The 19,138-nt window shown below is 41.0% G+C and overlaps 2 protein-coding genes across 6 annotated transcripts in view; one reads left to right on the top strand and one right to left on the bottom strand.

Moving 5' to 3' along the window:
- Window positions 1–3,501, bottom strand: part of LOC121926903 (pleckstrin homology domain interacting protein) — a 126,177-nt gene extending 122,676 nt beyond the window's left edge. For 2 of the 5 annotated variants that reach the window (XM_042460314.1, XM_042460564.1), the window contains exons 1-4: window positions 3,116–3,500; window positions 2,901–2,959; window positions 2,733–2,762; window positions 2,489–2,548 (exon numbers count right to left, since the gene is read on the bottom strand). In XM_042460314.1, the coding sequence (XP_042316248.1) occupies window positions 2,489–2,548; window positions 2,733–2,762; window positions 2,901–2,959; window positions 3,116–3,197 (231 nt within the window). In that variant the 5' untranslated portion in view covers window positions 3,198–3,500. Of the gene's footprint in view, window positions 1–2,488; window positions 2,549–2,732; window positions 2,763–2,900; window positions 2,960–3,115 lie in introns of all 5 variants that reach the window. The other 3 variants (XM_042460397.1, XM_042460475.1, XM_042460643.1) reach the window with 2 other exon arrangements.
- LOC121925289 lies at window positions 3,196–5,682 on the top strand. Its single transcript, XM_042457259.1, has 3 exons — window positions 3,196–3,233; window positions 3,753–4,078; window positions 4,468–5,682. Exons 1-3 carry the CDS (start codon window positions 3,196–3,198, stop codon window positions 4,866–4,868), a joined length of 765 nt encoding a protein of 254 aa, XP_042313193.1. The 3' UTR covers window positions 4,869–5,682.
- Window positions 5,683–19,138: the final 13,456 nt, after the last annotated feature.

The raw sequence follows: 19,138 nt of genomic DNA, 5'->3' as shown, positions 1-19,138 counted from the left end.
ACAAGAAGGTTTTTTTCCCTCAGTGTGCCAGGGACTGGTAGTCCAGAACCATTCCAACCAACAATCATCACTTTGATACATACAAATAGAGCAAAATGTTAAAAGTAATGCAGGGGAAATAAGTGAAGCCCTTTGTCTTTCATTAGCCATTTCCAGAATACAGGTTTTAACTAACATCATACTAAAGACATTTAGGATCAACAATACCCAAACTGAGCACAAGTAATGATTAGTGTATCACTATATTAGAAGGCTTCCATTAGCAAATAATTTGTTCAGAGGGGTCTGTCTAACATATTTATTTCTGCATGATTCAGTGCTCTAGTTTTCTGGCAACATGCCTCTACTATGCACTCCCCTGTTTAGCAAGCAGTTTTGATGCATGTATAGATCGGATGTAATGCAGAAACAGCACAGTTGTGGCAGCTCCCTGTCTCTCTGTGTGAGTCACTGCTCTAGGCCCACTTTCTTCCACTCAGGAGGTAAGGCCAGATCAGTGACTCAAACACAAAAAGACGGTTTCCCAAAAAGCCTGAACTGAGGCTTTTGACAAGTGAAATATTCCTGCGGCTAAACGGGGGATTCAAAATAAAAAAAATTGCCCCTCTGTCCTTCCTATCCTCTGTGTCCCTGAAACCTTATTCCAAAATTATGGTGGGTCCTGAAAGAAAAAAAAGTTCTGGGGGATGGATGGATCTTTTTCTCTCCCACAGGAGGGGAGCAAGTTTAACTCTTCCTTTATATCAACAATTCCCAAACTCTGGCCTTCTAGGTGTTTTGGACGTCAGCTTGACCACTGGCCAAGATGGCTGGGGCTTCTGGTATCTGAAGTGAACCACTGCTTTATTCTAATCTAAAATCGTGTTATTTCCATTTCTTACTCTGCATTCTACAAAACAGTGTTACCCAGAGAGGTTTTGGGTGCTGAAGGACTTACAAAATAAACTCATGCAGGTGATCTCATCACAGATCTCCTGACTATTTTAAAGAGATATCTCACAATACAGAAAACATTTAGGGGTAGCTGTGTTGACCATTTAACAAATACAAAGAAAAATCCATCAGTGATACCTTTATTGGCCAACCAAAATGCACAATATACTTGCTCCAAGCTTTCAAAGCTCCATGAGCTTCTTCATCTCTGCCTACAAAGAGGCCTGTGACCTCCCTGGAATGGAGACACATTGGACTGCAGAAGAGGAGCCCCTGTTGAGATGCAAATGGGCTTTACATTTCCTGGACTTTGAAAACCTCCCTATTGCCCCATGGCCAAAAGGAGGAGGAGCCTGCCTGCAAAAGATATCCTCCTCAGTTTTACTAAGGACTGAAACACCATGCTGGCATCTGACTAACATCTCCAATTGTGTTCCCCCCACCTCCTGTTTGGTTTGTAACATCTTGGCTGATGAAGAAGCCACTGGAGCTTCGAAAGGTATCACTGGTGGATTTTTGTTTGCATTTTCAGGAGAGTTGTTGAAAAGCAGTGGTTCCCAAACGTTGTGCCTTCAGCATTTTGGCCTGCAACTTCCAGATGCCCCTGCCAAGTTGGAAATACAGTCAGGAATCCTGGGTGCTGAAGTCCAAAAAGACCTGGAGGACCAAAGTGTGGGCAGCACTGTTCTAAAGTACTGTATACCAACAGTAAAAAACAAAACCCACCAAAAACATGGCAAACCATGTTATGAGGTGAAGGGAAAAATGTTTTCAGCCAAAGCAATCTATTAAGGCACAATTACTGTGCCATAAAACAGCACAATGGTCAAAACACAGTGGAGAAATAATCCAGTTTGAGACTCCTTTAAGAGCTGTGGCTCAAGGCTATAGCATTCTGGGAGTTGAAGCTTGTTGCGGGCTCTGCTCTGGGCCCCAGAACAAACTCCAACTCCCATAATGCCCTAGCCTTGAGCCAGAGCACTTAAAGCAGTCTCAAACTGGATTATTTCTCCAGTGTGGATGTAGCCAAAGAGAGGGAGCGTGGGGCCTGGGCGCGTAAATGCTGCTCCCAGTGGCTCTGTGCTGTGTATCCATTGTGCGTGTATGTAGTGAGCAGCTGTGGAGTTGTGGGAAAGAGCGCCCCCGTCTCCTTCCAGGCTGGCTCCAGCAACCTCGCTCGCTGCTGCTGCTGCTGCTCCTTCCCTCTCTGCACAACATCCATGACGTACCTTTATTTCCAGCCTCCTCCTCCTCCTCCTCCCAGCCGCTCTGGGGCTGGCGCTCTCTCTCTCTCTCGCTGGCTGGCATTAGCACCAATATTAGTACAGTATTATTATTTACCCTAAACACGTCAAACAAAAAAGGATGGACTTCCCAGCTCTCCCTCGGGAAACACATCCCGCGAGGGAGACTTTAATAACCTTTAGTGTGTCTGTGTGTGCCTGGTGTGTGTGTGTGTTTTAAGTTCTTTAAAAAAATTGCGGGAAATTCAATTTTCCAAGGGCTGCTGGTGTTGCTGCCTGCCTGAAACTTGGCCCGGTGCTGGTGTCCTTACTAGGCTGTCGTAGCTCCTGGGGTGCTCCTGGCCGGTCCAGTCCGTGCGCCTGGGCAGCAGCTGGGGAAGGAAGGAAGGAAAGCAGGGAGGGAGGGGGGGAAGAGGGGGTCAGAGGATAGGAATAATAAACCCAGGCCTCCCCAGGAGCCCCCCGCCGCCCGCCAAAACCACGCCGGGGAAGAGGAGGAGGAGGAGGAAGAGGCCATGGCCTCGGAGGCGCTGCGGCTGCACCGCCACCACTCACCTCCTTCTCGGCCACTTCTCGGATCAGGACCTGCGGAGGGAAGCGGGAGAAAGGGGTGAGGGCAGGGAGGCGAAGGGGGCGCCCCCTCCCTCGGTTCTCCCTCCCTCCCTCCCTCGCTGGCTGCCTCCGCCCCGAAGGCAGGCCCCGGCTCCTGCTCCTTCTTCTTACCTGAGCGGCTTGCTGGCAGGGTCCGCTCTCCAGAAAGCGGGCGATGAGGAAATAGAGCTCTGGGGAAAGAAGAGAAGGAGAAGGAAGGAAGAAAGAAAGACAGACGCCGTGAGGAAGAGGAGGAGGAGGAAGGGATGGGGGCAGGGAGGGAACAGAGGGAGGCCCTGGCGCCCAGGCTCCCGCTCTCTCCCTGGCTTGCTCGCTCATTCCCTCACCGGCTCTGAGCTCCGCCGTGTGCCTTCCTCCTTCGCCTTCTCCTCCTCCTCCTCCTCCTCCGCCATCCCCTGCCATGGCCATGAGCGAGGAGCCCCGCTCGCCCAGGCCTCCGCCGTTGTCAGCGTCCCCTCAGCCGCCCAGCTCCACCATCCAAGGGAATCCAGGGAGGGAGGAGGAGGAATAAGGGAAGGCAAGAACAACCCGCGCCGACCCCTGCTTCCAGCCCAGCCAGGCTGACTCTGCCGCTGCTGCCGCTGCTGCTCTTGCTCCCGCAGACACCGCCAGCCCCAGCGCCCAGAGAGAGAGAGGGGAGAGAGGGGGATCCCTCCGCCCGGACAAAGAGTCCCGGCCTCTTCCCTCGGGCGGGCGGGCGCGCGCACGCACTCACACACACGCCCCTCTCGACTGCCTCTTCTCAGGGCTCTCCCCGGGCGCAGTCCTCCTTCTCCCCCTCAGAGAGGGCATAATCAAGGGGGAACAGGAGGAGGAGGAAGGTGTCGCAGGCAGGAGCAGGAAGGGGCTTTCTCTGCTGCGAAGGGCCTGGGAGGGAGGGAGGGAGGGAGGCCTCGGCGGAGGGATACAAAGGCGCGCGCGACGAAGGACAGGGGAGGGGGGGAAGGGAGGGAAAAGGAGGAGGAGGAGGAGGAGGGGCCTCGGTTTCAATGGAGGCGGAAGAGGGACTGAGAGAGGCAGGCAGGAGAAGCGCCCCCGGGAGGGAGGCAAGGGAGGAGGGACCCCCCTCTGGGCCAGGAGCAGCTGGGAGCTACTCCTCCTCCTCCTACCCCCCTTGGAGGGGCCAAAGTGGGGCTCCCCCAGAAGCCCTGCAAGGCTCCCTCCTTGTCGCCTCAGTCTCTTCCTCCTCCTCCTCCTCCTCGCCTTTAAAAGGCTGCAGCACAGTCCCTCCGTCCTGCTCCTAAGTCCACGGCCACCTCACGCCGCCTTCTTGCTGCTCTTGCTGGACGGTGAGTATGGCGAAGGAAAGAACTGAAGGCCTCTCTAAACGTTAAAGCCTCCCGTTGAATACCCTCTTTGCTCGATGGTATTGTTTATTACAGTTATCGTTCTCCATTTGGGGTTTATTCCGGGAGGGTGGGTGAGTCTGTGGGGGATTTCATGGTATTAGATTTATATTTTGATGTTGTAAGACGCCTCAATCTCATTCAAGAGGCAGGGTGTAAATTATCATCATCATCATCATCATCATTATTAATTTGCTTAGAGTATTTATACTCTTCTTGTATTCTTAAACTTCAACTGCTGCTTTGTTGCTAGTGGGAATCCTGGCCTCACATTATAACCCTACCTCTTCTTTTTCTTTTTTTGTACCTAATAATCTTAATTTTTAATTTAGACATTAATTCTGGCAATGCTGTATATTATGATGGTTGTTGTTGTCAAAGCCATAACCATGAAAAGGGAGCCATCAGGAAGGAGAGCAATGGACACTGTGTTGAGGTGATTTGGAGCTGGATCGATAAGGCACCAGAGGATCAACAGCAGCAGCAGCAGCAAAACCACGATTCATGGCCACCTTCACGACTTTGCCTTTCGTGCCCAATGCTGAGAAGGAACAGGGACCAGCCGCCTCAAGAGACCTCTGCCACCTCTGGCTGCATCGACACTGGAGAAATAACCCAGTTTGACACCACTTTCACAGCCCTGGTTCAAGGCTATGTAATTCTGGGAGTTGGTGCTTGTTGTGGGGCCCTGCTTTGCTCCGCTCTGGCCCCCACAACAAACTCCAACTCCTAGAATTACATAGCCTTGAGCCAGACAAAGAGTTAAAGCGGTGCCAAACCAGGTTATTTCTCCAGTGTGGACACAGACCAGTGTTCTCTCCAGGGTAAGAAGTGGCCAACATGGGCTCTGTAATGCATCTGTGTTAAAATGCCTCATTTCCAATGGTTGTTGATGTAACTTGCGCAGATTTGACTCATCTGATAAAAGCCAAGGTTATATGTTTTGGCGAAACACAACCTTAAAAGTGACATCTTTCCTGATCGGAAATATTGCTGTGTTTCATTCAAACGAGATGACTGACTGCTCCTATTTAAAAAACCCTACGTCCACATTGTGGCTATTATTATGCTGTTTTAAGTCTAAAGCTAAGTATAAAGAGGTTTTCCAGGCCGCAGCCCACGAAAGAAAGAAGGGAGATTGCGTTGATGCTTTGTTTAAAAGTGCAATGCTGGAGCTGTTAGTAAGAGTAACTACAGTACTGCAATAATCTTCCTCTCCATATGCCACAGTGTTTCTCTGGAAGACGAAACAATGTGTGTTGCCAGTCTAGCAGTATGGAGTTAAATATCTGCAAAGGGAAGGATTTTCTTTTTGAATGGAAAGTGCAGACGTTATCTGCTTGTCCTCAGTTCTGAGTACAGAATTACACAATTTTGAATGTTGGGATTCTCTTTTATTGCTTTTTGTGCAGCCTCCCTGTATTGATCACTTCTGTATTAATTTTCGGTACTTCTTCCCGAGGCTAAAATGTTTCCTTTGTATGTCATAGAACTGTATAAAGATTTAAATGTTATTGATATTTTAAATAAAGTTTTCTCTCTTTTAATTACACTGGATGGAGCCTTTTTTAAGATGCAGAACATGACTAGCAATCCTAGTAAGCGATACTAATAAGGCTTGGAAGTTTAACTTACTGTTTTTGCAATTCGGTATGTGTGCAACAATAGATAAGATATTTCCTTATGAATTCTGACCCAGTATTTATATGGGGTTCAATTTTATGTAAAAAGGTCAGGAAGAAAGCTTATTGTGAACAGCTTTCTCTTTTTTCATTTCATATATAGTACCATAATTTTGTTTGAATTCATATGCAAAGGCACTTACACTTTTGTTATCAAAGATGGTAGCCGGCTAAACATCCAAGCAAAAGATGGAGTTCTTTCATTTTAAAATCACTGCTCTGTAACAGAATCATTGGCTTTGTTTTGCATGCAAGTTGCTTTGTCTTCTGCAGATGATTTAGCTTTATTTGGGTATTAAACATTTAGAACTGAGGGTATTGGGGCTTGTATGGTTTATTTAATTGTAACCGTGTTCCATTAGCTTATTTTCAGGGATGTTTTAACAGTATCTTGTGCTCAAATCCAATAAGATGTTCTTAGTTATCATGCAAGAAGAACATTTCAGAATTACTTACACTGTCTCAAGAAATATATTTTGAAATCTCTGCATATTTGTGAACTTAGACTATCCTTAGTGTAGTTCGACTGTGTCATTGTGATGTGATGGTTCTTTGTGAACCATTTCTGTTGCAATGAAGCATGCTTTAAACAAATGTGATGCCCCCTTTTCAGATTAAAATGGCTGTAGAAAATATGAATTTATTGTAGTAGTAACATTGTGGTCTTCTACAAAATCATATTGTATTTACATAAAAAATAGTGTTTGACTTATTGTTTTAATTTGGCTTTCTGAAGATTAGCATTTGACATTTGTATCTTTAATGCAGGGCTGTTAAGTTTCAGAAAACTTAAAGAGGATTTTCCCCTTGGTTGAGGTAACAGCATATTTATCAGAAAAATAGAGTTTGCTCTTTAGAATTGTTTTCTTCTTGGGAAATGAGAAATATTATTTACTTAAAACAATAACATGTGCTATAGTTGGATAAATTCAGCTTTCTCTAACCTTTCTGGGCTATTTGAAATATTAGATATAAACAGGTGTATATACCATTGGCTGTTGAATAAAATTGGGGAAAAAGCATTATTAGCATTGCCCCTAGGGAAGATGTTATCCTTCAAAATGGGAAGCATACTGGATTACATCAAAAAAAAAATGAGTGGAACAAGTCGTCTTCTTAGTGTTCTTTTATTAATTGTTCTGTAAGCACTGATGGAAAGCTTCATAGAATCAGATACCTGGAACCGTGTTACAATATGCTAGACAAGAGTCATGATCCTGACTGTAAACAATGCAATGTGTTGTGAAAACATAACCAGAGGCCTGTGTTGGTTTAATACAGTGGACCCTTGGTATCCACTGGGGTTTGCTTCAAGGAACCCCAAGGATACCAAAATCTATGGCTGCTCAAGCCCCATTAAATACAATGGAATAGTAAAACGGTGTCCCTTATTTAAAATTACAAAATCAAGATTTGCTTCTTTTTTTTTTTTTTGGAATTTATATTCTTTTGAATAGTTTCAAGCTGTGGATAAAGAATCGATGGATATGGGGGGCTGACTGCTTGTTATTGCAAAGCAAACCCTAACTATTGCCATTTGTGAAGTTCTACGAGATAGAAGTGCTTGCACACCAGTCATGATGGTTATCTCCCCAATGAAGAAAACCTCCATTTGAACTTCCTTAACAAATGTGTAAGGGGATTTAACTGTAAACAGTAAGATGCAAGGCTGGATCTAGAATCACCTTTCTGGAAATGCAAAGTACTGCAGAATCTTCTGCAAATGAAGGGAACGCAAGTGTTTTTCACTGTTTCCATCTTCCCTTGGGGCCACCCAGCACCTCATCCCACGCTGTTCTGCGGGTCCTGCAGCCTTCTAGAACAGATTTTCATGAAATGCAGACCTTCTCTTTTCCATTTGTGGAAGGTGGAAGTGCCCTTTCTCTGAATGGGACCTGAGTCTTGGGATCCCTGGATTCATGCTATCAAAACTAAAGAAAAATAGTGAAGAGGCTTGTATAAGTGGTTGTGCCCAACAGAAGCATATGTCTTGCATTTTCTTGTATTCAAAAACAGTATTTCAGTAAGCAGAAAGACAACTGTCAAAACTATAATAAATTGATAAGGAATAAGTGTTTCTTTAAAATAGAAATATTAATATAGCTCAGTGTCAGGATACTACTTGAGGCATAAAGGATCTTTAAAAAAATTCCATACATAGCCAAATGTTAACAGTACTAATTCCATACATTATTAGTATACATCAAAAGTTTTTGCCAGCTCAGACCCTTTTCAGTATAGATTATTACAAGAAGTCCATAGAATTGCTTTATGTCTCTCTTTTCTTCAGCATGGGAGGACAAAAGAATGCATTATGCTGTACCTACGGAAAGCCTATTTTGTCTGTTCTAACTTTTCAGTTTACTTTTGTCAATGATACCACTTTTAACTGTCATGATTCCATCCTATGGAATCCTGGGACTTGTTTGTTTAGAAACAAAGAATTCACCACTGGAGAGCTCTAGTGCCTGGCTAGAGATAACTCTGAAGTATCCCCCTCAAACTACAAATCCCAGGATTTTACAGAATGGAGCCAGGGCAGTTAAAATGGCATCAAAATATAACAGGTTTGGGTACACCTTAAGAGTAGTAAGTTATCCAAAGTTTCATGTATTATACTAAATTTCCCATGGTTGCTTGCTGTGTACCCATAGCTAAGATGAAGGATGAGTACTCCATAGTTCTTTTCTAGAAAAGAAGGGTTTTGATTCAAACGTACTGTATAAGTGACTGAGGGAAAACTTAATTAAACAACCAGTATTACTTTTTAGGACAGGGGGCAGCAACAGCTGCCCAGCTTTTCTTCAGATTAAGTCTTGGACACTAAAAAGAGTCTTAAAATTTAATCTACATCTTAACTGCCAGATATCATTGTAAACATGCCTCAAAATAATAAAAGTTAAAAAATACAGCATCCAATAGGTCTGGTGATCAGAATTGACAACTGTTTCTTAAGATTTAAAGTACTTCAAAACAAAGATATGTACAGGAAACTCTTACAAAAAGATTAAACTCTCACCAATTGGATTTTGTCAGGGAAGAAGGAGTAGATCTAGAACTCACTCCCCTTTCCTGAACAAATGATCAATGAAACGTTAAACTTTTTCAAATAGTTCCCCTCATGCAGTTAACGTTTTGTCTGGGAGAAGGGCTGGGTGGCATTGAGTTCTATAAACAGTTTCCATCTAGCTGGGGAAACACTCCTAGAAAGCAGCTTCTACACCAATTGAGGGGCCTGTAGATCAGAACAAGCAGGTCTGAAGTCTTTTAGCATGTGTTTGTCTCTCTTCCCATACATTGGCCAAACAGTGATCTGCTCAGAAAGTAGGCTGTTTAATGACAGCTATACTATCATAGAATTGCATAGCATATTTCACTGTTCTGTTAAAAATATCAGCAATTTCAACTATTACTAGTGTGTCCCTCAGGGAAATTACATATAAGTGTATACCCAGCACAGGTGTCAAAATTATTTCAATTTGCACACTTAGTGTCAATTTACTGATACTAAAATCTACTTCAAAATGCTTTCTTGGCATAATCCTAAAGCAATATTCACCAACAAACCATTCTAAAATGTGGTTTATGAACCAAGGAATAAGTGTCTGGGCCAAGGACCCTGCTTTCATGTGATCATTTCAGTGCTGCGTTCTTGAGTTATATATGTTTTGGGCCTATTGTTTTATTTTTAAATTGACACTAAGCCAGAGTTCCCCAATTCATATATCATAGAGAACTTTGTATTAACACAAGGCGGAACTTAGTCTGCATTACTGGCCTACAAGGGGAGGAAATGGGCAAGAACAGGAAGAAACATTAATGTTAGTTCCTTGATTCATCTGTCTTTTCATCAGTCAAACCCAACTACCTGCTCACCATCCACGCCAAGATTTTTCATCCTTTAAAAAGTTTTGATCTCTCACAGTAGCTGAGAATTATATGGCTAATAAAAGGGAAGCTTTCTGAAGAGAGAAAACAGCAATGATAAAGCAAGACCCAATACAGAGAGACCCAAGTTCAATCAACTAAAATTCCCAGTTAAAGTCTCTCAGCAACAATGATGGGAATAAGCTCCACCTCAGGTCTAGCAGTCACATTAAACAGAGTGTTAACTGAACCTATGTACTGACTTGGTATAAGACCGTATCATGTATATTGACAGAAACTTAATTAAAAAAACTTGCCATAAACCATCATCATTGTGTAGGTGGATAACTAGCAAAGGTATGTGCTTGCCTGACTGATGGGAAAAGATTATTTTCTAAAGTGTCGCATCACTAGGGAGCAGCTTACTTAAAGGCATGAGTGGTGGAGAGGAGAGATCATAAAACACTCCCTGGATCATAGCTGTAGGGTAAGCATCATTTTCAAGACTGACAGATTTGGTGGCTTCTGAAAACTTATTTCACATGGTTTTTCTTCATTTATGAATGTAGTGATGTAGCCTATTTCAGGAAAATCGATACAGATGTTATACTCCACTCTTCTAAAATGTTGGCCATTGCATTGTGTGGTTCCCATTGACCCAGTCCAAGTGACACACTACCTTTCTTTGTTTTAGCCCAAATTTGCCATACTAGCATGGTGTTTTGACACTTTTCTCCTGGGAGACCCCTCCCCCCCAGGATTGCCAACTATCATTGTCTGTGAGCAAAATACTCAGTAGTATTTCTTTTCCTGTTACGTCTCTGTGACTTTTACATATTGATCCCTCTAATTTTGGTGTGTTTTAATCTCCTTCTGCTCTCTACCTTTTCCCTCCATTGGTAGGAAAAATGAAGATGGAATCCCAGAAATCAGTTGGGTAGGTAGAGTAAAGAAGGGACTGGTGGCGAGGGGCAAATGTCGATAGGGACTTGCATAACTCTAACAATATCAACAGTTCTTCCATTGGACCAACACAGACAACTCATAGAGTCATGACCATTATTATTATTATTATTATTATTATTATTATTATTAACCTTTATGAAGCGCTGTAAATTTACACAGCGCTGTACATACAATCTTTTTAGTTAGACGGTTCCCTGCCCTCGGGCTTACAATCTAAAAAGACATGACACAGAAGGAGAAGAGAGGGAGAAGGGATATTTCAGCTACAAGTGAAATGGAGAGTGAAAAACAACTCCGGTCTGGATTTCCTCTGTCTCTTTACATTTGATACTGAAACAGATTTTTACAAAACTGAAAATGAACTGATATTAACAAGCTTATTAAAATCCACCAAGAAGTGAAATGCACCGTAAGTCTTTAGATCATGTGCTGATTATTTTTACATTTTCTGCTATAAAGCATATGCATTCAATTATACAGTTTATTTCAGTGGGCCTGCTGTCATATGTATAATGTACATGTAAAAACGAAGTTGGACAAACACTATGGTTTTCACTGTAAAATATGGCAAAAGGAGGCATTATTCATATCAGTCAGAATATTGTCAGCTTTCACTTTGTTGCATCTTATGACTTAGCTCTTGCAGCTGCTGAACTGTTTTGCTTACAGAATCATAAGTGGAGCTATCTACTGATGAAAGGCTTTTAGTCCATTTAGTCACCTGACTTCTTACCAAGTATTTTTAACCAAATCTGCATATTAATATACTCACAGGTCACTGAGTTATTGAAATGATGTCAGAATGTGAAGTTTAATAAAGAAAACTAGCTCATTTGTTACTTTAACATTTTCCTTTTCTTTCTCTACTGTTGACATAGTAGAACCAAAATAGCTTTTAAAAATAAAGAACTGCACCTTGGTACTTTATGTACATTCATATGCTAAAGCTTTAGTATATTTATCTAAGTGGAAGTGGATAAAATAAACACAGATTTTCCTGTGACAAATTGCCATACAGCAACTAATCTCAGTATCTCATTTGAATAAAATAAAGTAATTGAATTATGAATATTAGTAATGACCACTTCAAATGTTAACATGCTTACATGTGGTAAATATAGCCTTAACTGTGGCCAAGTTGGCTTCACCTTTCATATCACATGTCCAAGCAGTTATGGCCATTCTATTCTGCTTTGGTCAGGCCCCACCTGGAATACTGTGTCCAGTTCTGGGCACCACAATTCAAAAAGGACATTGAGAAACTGGAGCATGTCCAAAGGAGGGCGATTAAAATGGTGAAGGGCCTGGAAACAATGTCCTATGACACTATGGAACAACTTAGGGAGCTGGGGATGTTTAGCCTGGAGAAGAGAAGGTTTAGAGATGATATGATAGCCCTGTTTAAATATTTGAAGGATGTCATATTGAGGAGGAAGCAAGCTTGTTTTCTGATGCTCCAGAGAACAGAACCCGGAACAATGGATGCAAGCTACAGGAAAAGAGATTCCACCTGAACATTAGGAGGAACTTCCTGACAGTAAGGGCTGTTTGACAGTGGTACACACTCCTTCAGAGAGTGGTAGAGTCTCCTTCCTTAGAGATCTTTAAACAGAGGCTGGATGGCCATCTGTCGGGGATGCTTTGATTTAGATTTCCTGCATGGCAGGGGGGTTGGACTGGATGGCCCTTGCGGTCTCTTCCAGCTCTACAATTCTCTGATTCTGTGGGCAGGAACAAATATCAAATGTACAAAGTATTCCTGAACTAATGCTCCTGAATCTAAACTAAAACCTCTTTGGTAGTCTTAATCACTGCATTTTCATTCTAAGCTAACTTCTTTGTATTTACATATATTTATTATTCAGACACACAGGTACATGTATTGTTAGCATTTAAAAATTGTTTTGTCTGTGGTTCCGTTTCCTCATTGACTGTTTTCATTGTGTTTCTCATACATTTATTGTATCCTTAAAGCTGAACATCTTTCTTGGAAAGATAAAGTCGGAGTCACTTTAACATTTTAATATGTTCTTTATACGTTGGATAATTGTTCCACATGCGCTCTTCCTTAGTGGAAAACACTGAAATACATGCAAGCAGGCCATCTGATTTTTACAGTTCCCTCCTACCACTTTAGGCTCACCAGTAGCATCAAAGGCTACTCCTAAGAGATCGGGACTCTAAAGCAGAATGGGCTATTTTATATAGAGGGTTGCATTTTTAGGGGTGATTAAATAAAACTGAGTGCCCTGATCTATAGAAGCACTTTCTGCAGCTACCACTGGATACAAACCACTATCAAACACATAACAGCTACAGTTATGAAAGTAAATGTAATCATGGTCATGTTTACTCAGATCTAAGCCCAATCGTGTTTGGAATTACCACCAAACAAGATTAATCTATCTATTGCAGTCTAAGACTATCAGTCTGACAATTGTTTCCCCAGAACTGTTCTCTTCCTCTATTAGCACACATTTTTAATGAACATTGAGCATTTATGACAACAGAATTGTGGGTTGTAACCAGCTGGATCACAATTAGAGTGGATCCACTGAAATTGATAGGGCTTCAATTATTCATAACTAAAATATGAGTGATTTGGTGGATGTTGTCTGCATCCAGCTCACTACATCCCTGTTTATCCTCCTTTTACTTTCTTTAAGGTGGCTCTTTTTTTCTTTATATCTTTATACATGAACAATTTACATCTCTACTAGCGTATTGACAGATAAGAGATCTCTATACATAAACAATTTGCATCTCTGCTAGCATATTAACATGTAATGATCTAAAAAAAGTAGATGCATTTCTTTAGACTCCACTTTCAAGTAAATAAACTCAGATAATTTTGTTTTGAAATTTCTAAGATAAATATCTGAGATAAAAAAATGAAAAATCTAAGTTAACATAAACAACATTAACACACATATTAAATAAACAGGCAAACAAACATCCTGACATAACATTGACATAACATAGATAACATGAAACATACTTCTGTTCTAGTCTGTTAATTCCTATATTTTATAATAATGGCTTTTATCATTTCTTACTTTCATTACATAGGATTCATTGTATTTACAGTATATGTGGCTCTTTTACATACTCATGCAGAAGAACCCCAGAAAATAGTAGTACTCCTTTAAAAATATATTACAAATGCTTATATATTTATTTTTCTAGAGAACCAGTTGGAGTACTTGTTAAATCAGTCACTTGTGCCTAGTTATAGGCTTTGTTACATTTATATACTGCCTTTCTTCCAAGAGTTCAGGGTGGTGTTCATGATCCTCCTTATAATTTTATCCTTATAACCTTATTTGCTACTTTAGAATCTGAGAAATAGTGGCTAACCCAGGGAGCCTAATGGTTGAATGAGGATTTGAATCCTGCTCTCCTTAATCTTTGTCCAGCGCTTTGTCTTTCAATCCCTGTACAATAAATTTTATCCAGTTTTAAAAGACCTGTTACCCAGTTTAGAAACCCCAAATCAGTGTCGAATAGTAAGTTTATGTTTTAACATTCTCTTCAAGCTGCACTGCAGGTTTCTATCCAGAATGTACTCAATGTGAAGAAACCTGCTGCGCGTGTCTTTTCTTCTATGCTCGCTGGAAAAGGTAAAAGTATAATCAGTTCTTTTCTAATCATATAGCCTTGGTGCAGTCTAAAACAGTATTATTTAAAAGCATAATGTCATTTTAGAATTATCTGTTCTAGAGGGTAAACTTAGGGCTGGTGAAATGATTCTCTAGGTCTTGCTGTAGCTACCAGAAACACAATGCACTGGCAAAATATATAGTTAAGTTTGAATACAGAAGAATAAACTGCATGACACTTCTATCCCAAGCTGGCTGATGATATCACAGCAGCATGTCGCTGGGCTGCTATGGCAGCAAGACCCACCATTAGGTGTGTCATGATACATTTGGTGAACGATAATGAGAAGAGAGTGAGTGTAAGTAAGAGTCATAAACCTGTTCATGCTCAGTATCATATGGGTATTTCAGTCACTACAGAGGCTGTTGTAGCATCACAGTTCTATTGATATCTGAGATAATAGTAAGAAAGTGCTTATATCTGACACATCACATAATTGGACAGACCTGTTCCACTTGTATTGCACTGCATGGTGCTGTAGCCTACCTTCTGGGCTACTACAATTCAGCCCAGTATTGGATTGTTGAGAATAAAAAGTTGTCCAGATACAGAAATCTAGTACATTGGTAATGCTTCCTTCTAAAATGATGTAGTCTTATGGTGAGAAGCCTTAGCGGTTCATCTGTGATGTTACATTCTTGATAAAATCTTCTGCTATAATAAATTACATAGGATTTGCAGAAAATTTTCTTAGATCCAAAACACACTGCAGAAATAATCCAGTTTGAGACTGCTTTAACTGCCCTAGCTGAATGCTAGGGAATTCTGGGAACTATAATTTTGTGAGATATTTAGCCTTTTCTGACAGAGAGCTCTGGTGCCACTACAATTCCCAGGATTCCCTAGCACTGAGCCAGTTAAATTGAGCAGTTTAAGCGGTCTCAAACTGGATTTTTTTCTGCAGTGTGTTTTGAACCTTAATGAAGTTTTCCATGGATGAAAATAGCAAATACATGTATTCCAGCATAAAAATCCCCACCTGAGTTGACAACCACTATCCTTTTCTGAGTACACTCTCCACCTGTTGTGCTCTTGTGCTCCCCACTTGGGCCTGCCTTTCTCTGTATCCAGAATGTAACAGCTGCTCCCTTCTTCACACACTACTCAGCTAACTAATTTTTGACTCACTTGTCAACTCCATCCCACAAAATACTCTGAAAATGTTTTCTGTCACTGTGTCTGAGGGGCAAAGCAGACCAGCAGCTTTGAGCAGCCTTTGGCCACTCTAACCCCTTTTATACCCTGATCACACCAGGACCATGGTGACCAGACACTGCAGTCCCTAAGCTGACCACTGCCACAGTGCTCAACAGGCTGCAGGCAAAGACTGGCTTTTCGCCACTCCTTTTCTGGCTAGATTCAGGCCGCCTTAGGCAGCCTCAGAAACTTGCAGCTGCATCAAGGGGGGGGGGGAGGTGTCATCTGCATGCCATGGCTCTGAAGCCACACTTTGGGTCCACCTGTTTCAGGCCTGAGTAACAGAATCACGATGGTAATAACCTGCTTCAATACAAACAGTGAATCATTTGTTTAACTTTTCTTTCCATTTAGCTGTTTTAGTTGAAGAAACAACATATTTTACAAAAGAGTAAAATCTGAATGGGAAGATACGGCCTTGCAAAGTGGAGAGTAGTGTTTCTTATTTAATGTAATTATATAAATCTGTTACTAATTTTGGTTCTACTAGAGATACCTTGGAAGCCAGTACGGCATAGTTGTTTGAGTGTTGGCCTATGACAGTGATGGTGAATGTTTTAGAGACCAAGTGCCCAAACTGCAACCGAAAATAAGCTATTTATCTCAAAGTGCCATGTCCCTCTGGCTTTCTAATAACAAACTCTGTGCTGGGGTGACAGCGTGTGTGCCCACAGAAAGGGCTCTGAGTGCCACCTCTGGCACCTGTGCCATAGGTTCGCCACCACTGGCCTATGACTTGAAACCTACTGGGAGACCTTGGGCAAATCACATGTTCTCAGCCTTAAGGGAAGACAATGGCAAGCTTCCTTTGAACAAATCTTGCCCAGAAAACCCAGTGATAGGGTTGCCATAAGTTGGGAACAACTTGAAAGCACACAGCAACAACAACAAAGTGATACCTTAACTAAAAATGATGTATCAATGAAATTTTCATAAATATAATAATAATTATTATTATTATTAACCTTTATTTATAAAGCGCTGTAAATTTACACATTATATTGTTATAATTATTTAATTATTCGGAAATAAGCTCAAGACGTAGTTTCAGTAGGATTTCTTTGTCAGCATGCATAGGGAGTAGGGTACATTGATTTAATATGGATAAATATTGCCTTCAGTATCTAGTAAGTTAAAGACATACCAGCATAGATTACATTTTCCACTCCTAATTAAATGCAAATAAAACATGTTAATAAGCAGCCCCAGTATTGTGAATTTATTAGAGTACAAACTCATAATGATATTTCCTTCAGCTATACAAAGATCAGTGAGTGGGAAGTATTAGTATTACAAAATATAAATGGTAACTATTCATACTCAAAATACAGTGCAGAAGTAAAGTCTGACATAGTGCAGTGTATTTCCTTTACTAAAGTGTAAAAGACAGGACATGCAGTGTTCAGCTTGCCAAACACCCTGCTATGTTGTCACTGCCCTTCAGCATCCTGACACTAACTATACCATCAACCCCTAGTGACATATATACACAATTGAAAACTAACATAAAATGGGACGTACAAACTAAGACAGCAAATTTCAAGTAGAAAACACCAAGAAGTACTAGCAAGAGCTCAGCTCCATTAAACCTTTAACCTTCTAAATAGTTTGTTTGCAGTTATACAAAATGATGGATGCCAGTATGTCAGCTGTTAGGGAGTTTTCATCTATTGCTTTCTCCTTGCCCCAGCTTTTCAGTCCTCAGACCTCCCCACTTGCAATCATTCTGATTGCTACTGTAGCTCAATATTTTAAATTCCAATTGTATCCCATAATCTCATTTTTAAACAGTTTTCATACCACACAACCACTTTACTGCTTTCCACAACATCTCCCACCTGTGCTCCAAGTGACTCATATGTGTGTATGTATAGTCAAGACAAAGTAAGAAATAACAAGAAAGTTACTAGCAGTTTTCTTTGTGAAATGTAAAGCCACCTAATGGTTTTGAATGCTTAAGAAGCAGCTGTTTAAAAAGGCACATAAAAAGTCATTCAGGAAGGGAATCATTGCAGAAATAATCTAGTCTGAGACCTCTTTAACTGCCCTGGCTCAGTGCTTGGGAATCCTGGGAACTGTAATTTATTGTGGCACCAGAGCTATTTCACAGAGAAAGCTAAATGTCTCACAAAACTACATTTTCCTGAATGTAGCCATGTAGCTAGCACTGAGCCATGGCCGTTAAAGAGGTCTCAGACTGGATTATTTCTGCAGTGTTTTTTGGACCAGTATTACTAACTTCACCTGACCTGTATATTCACCGTATATTCTATAGTATGGGTCCGTATTCAAATCAAAACTGACAACTAGGTTTCTCTTTTAAATGGGGGGGGGGGATATGTTGCTGAGTTGTAATATGTAAAACTGTCCTGATGTGATTCATCATTTCACTGAGAAAATTATGAATTCTTTCACTGTCCTTTGCCAACTTTTTGCCATAGTAAAAAGAGGCTATAAGGCATCTTCACCTCCAGTTAACCAGTTATCAGCATTGTAACTGGTTCTATAATATACCATAAAACCACGTTAGAAATAGTTTGAGAAGCACTGGTCCAGACTATGGGTTGTGATAGCATTCCTCCTCTCCTGCCCCATCTGCCAGGGACTGGTACTATATTTGTGATATAGTATTGTATTCATGTTTTTCCTAGAAACACACCCTAGACTAATCTGCAGATCATTGTTTTGAATAGTAGTGATCTAAACTACAGGGGGGGGGGGACACCAATTTTCCCTAAAATATATTTTTCTTTGCAGAAAACTACTTTCAGGTAAATTTGAATTTTTTCACTATATGAAATATATATTATCCAGGGGTTCACAAACGTTGAGCTCCAACTGTTTTGTACTTAGACTCCCAGAAGCTTCTGTCAGCCTAATGGATTCTAGGAGCTGAAATCCAAACATATGGAGGACCAAAATTTGAGAAACACTGTATTAGGCTATTTATTAACCAACTAAAAAAAATACAAATGTATTTGATTAAATTGTTTTGTCAGGCTTTCCTGGAACTCCTTTTAGCACAATTTGTGCTTATAATAGGTTAAAGTCATATATTCTAACAGTGATGTTGTGAAAGTCTTGACACATGGTGTAAATAATAGCATCTTGGAAGCTTTAGATGTCCCAAATCAATCATAATGTGTGCATAGTATTATTTGAAGTTGGTGGCTTGATGTTTAAAGAAGCCCTGGTAGTGCAAAATAACAAGTGCAATGGGACAATCAATTATTTGTTGTAAACAGCTCTGCTAAAATCCTGGGGACAGCTGGATGTATGTGTAACTGGAGAACCAATAAGACACGTGAACCTATTATGTGGTCTTGTTCAAAGGTGGAGCAACTTCATGTGAACCCTGGGGAATCATAATTGCTGTGGAATGTTATAGTTTCCTATACTTTTATTTGAAAAAAATGTGTATGTGTGTGTTGTGAAGGCACACCTGTTTGCATTATATTTGTACATGGTAAGAAATTCTGGTATTATGCAGGTTGAGCAGCAACAAGGTGGATTATTTTCAATGCAAAGTCCCTTGCAGATTTTATGCATTCAGTCGTTTTGCCTTTGTCCTTATTATACAGTAGTGAGATCTTGAAATAGCAGAGCTGCAGGATCATGGGTGGGTGGGTAG

Source organism: Sceloporus undulatus, chromosome 1 (assembly GCF_019175285.1).
Source record: "Sceloporus undulatus isolate JIND9_A2432 ecotype Alabama chromosome 1, SceUnd_v1.1, whole genome shotgun sequence".
Classification (NCBI taxonomy): Eukaryota; Metazoa; Chordata; class Lepidosauria; order Squamata; family Phrynosomatidae; genus Sceloporus; species Sceloporus undulatus.
Note: the sequence above shows the minus strand (reverse complement) of the source record. Positions and strands in the feature narration are given on the sequence as shown.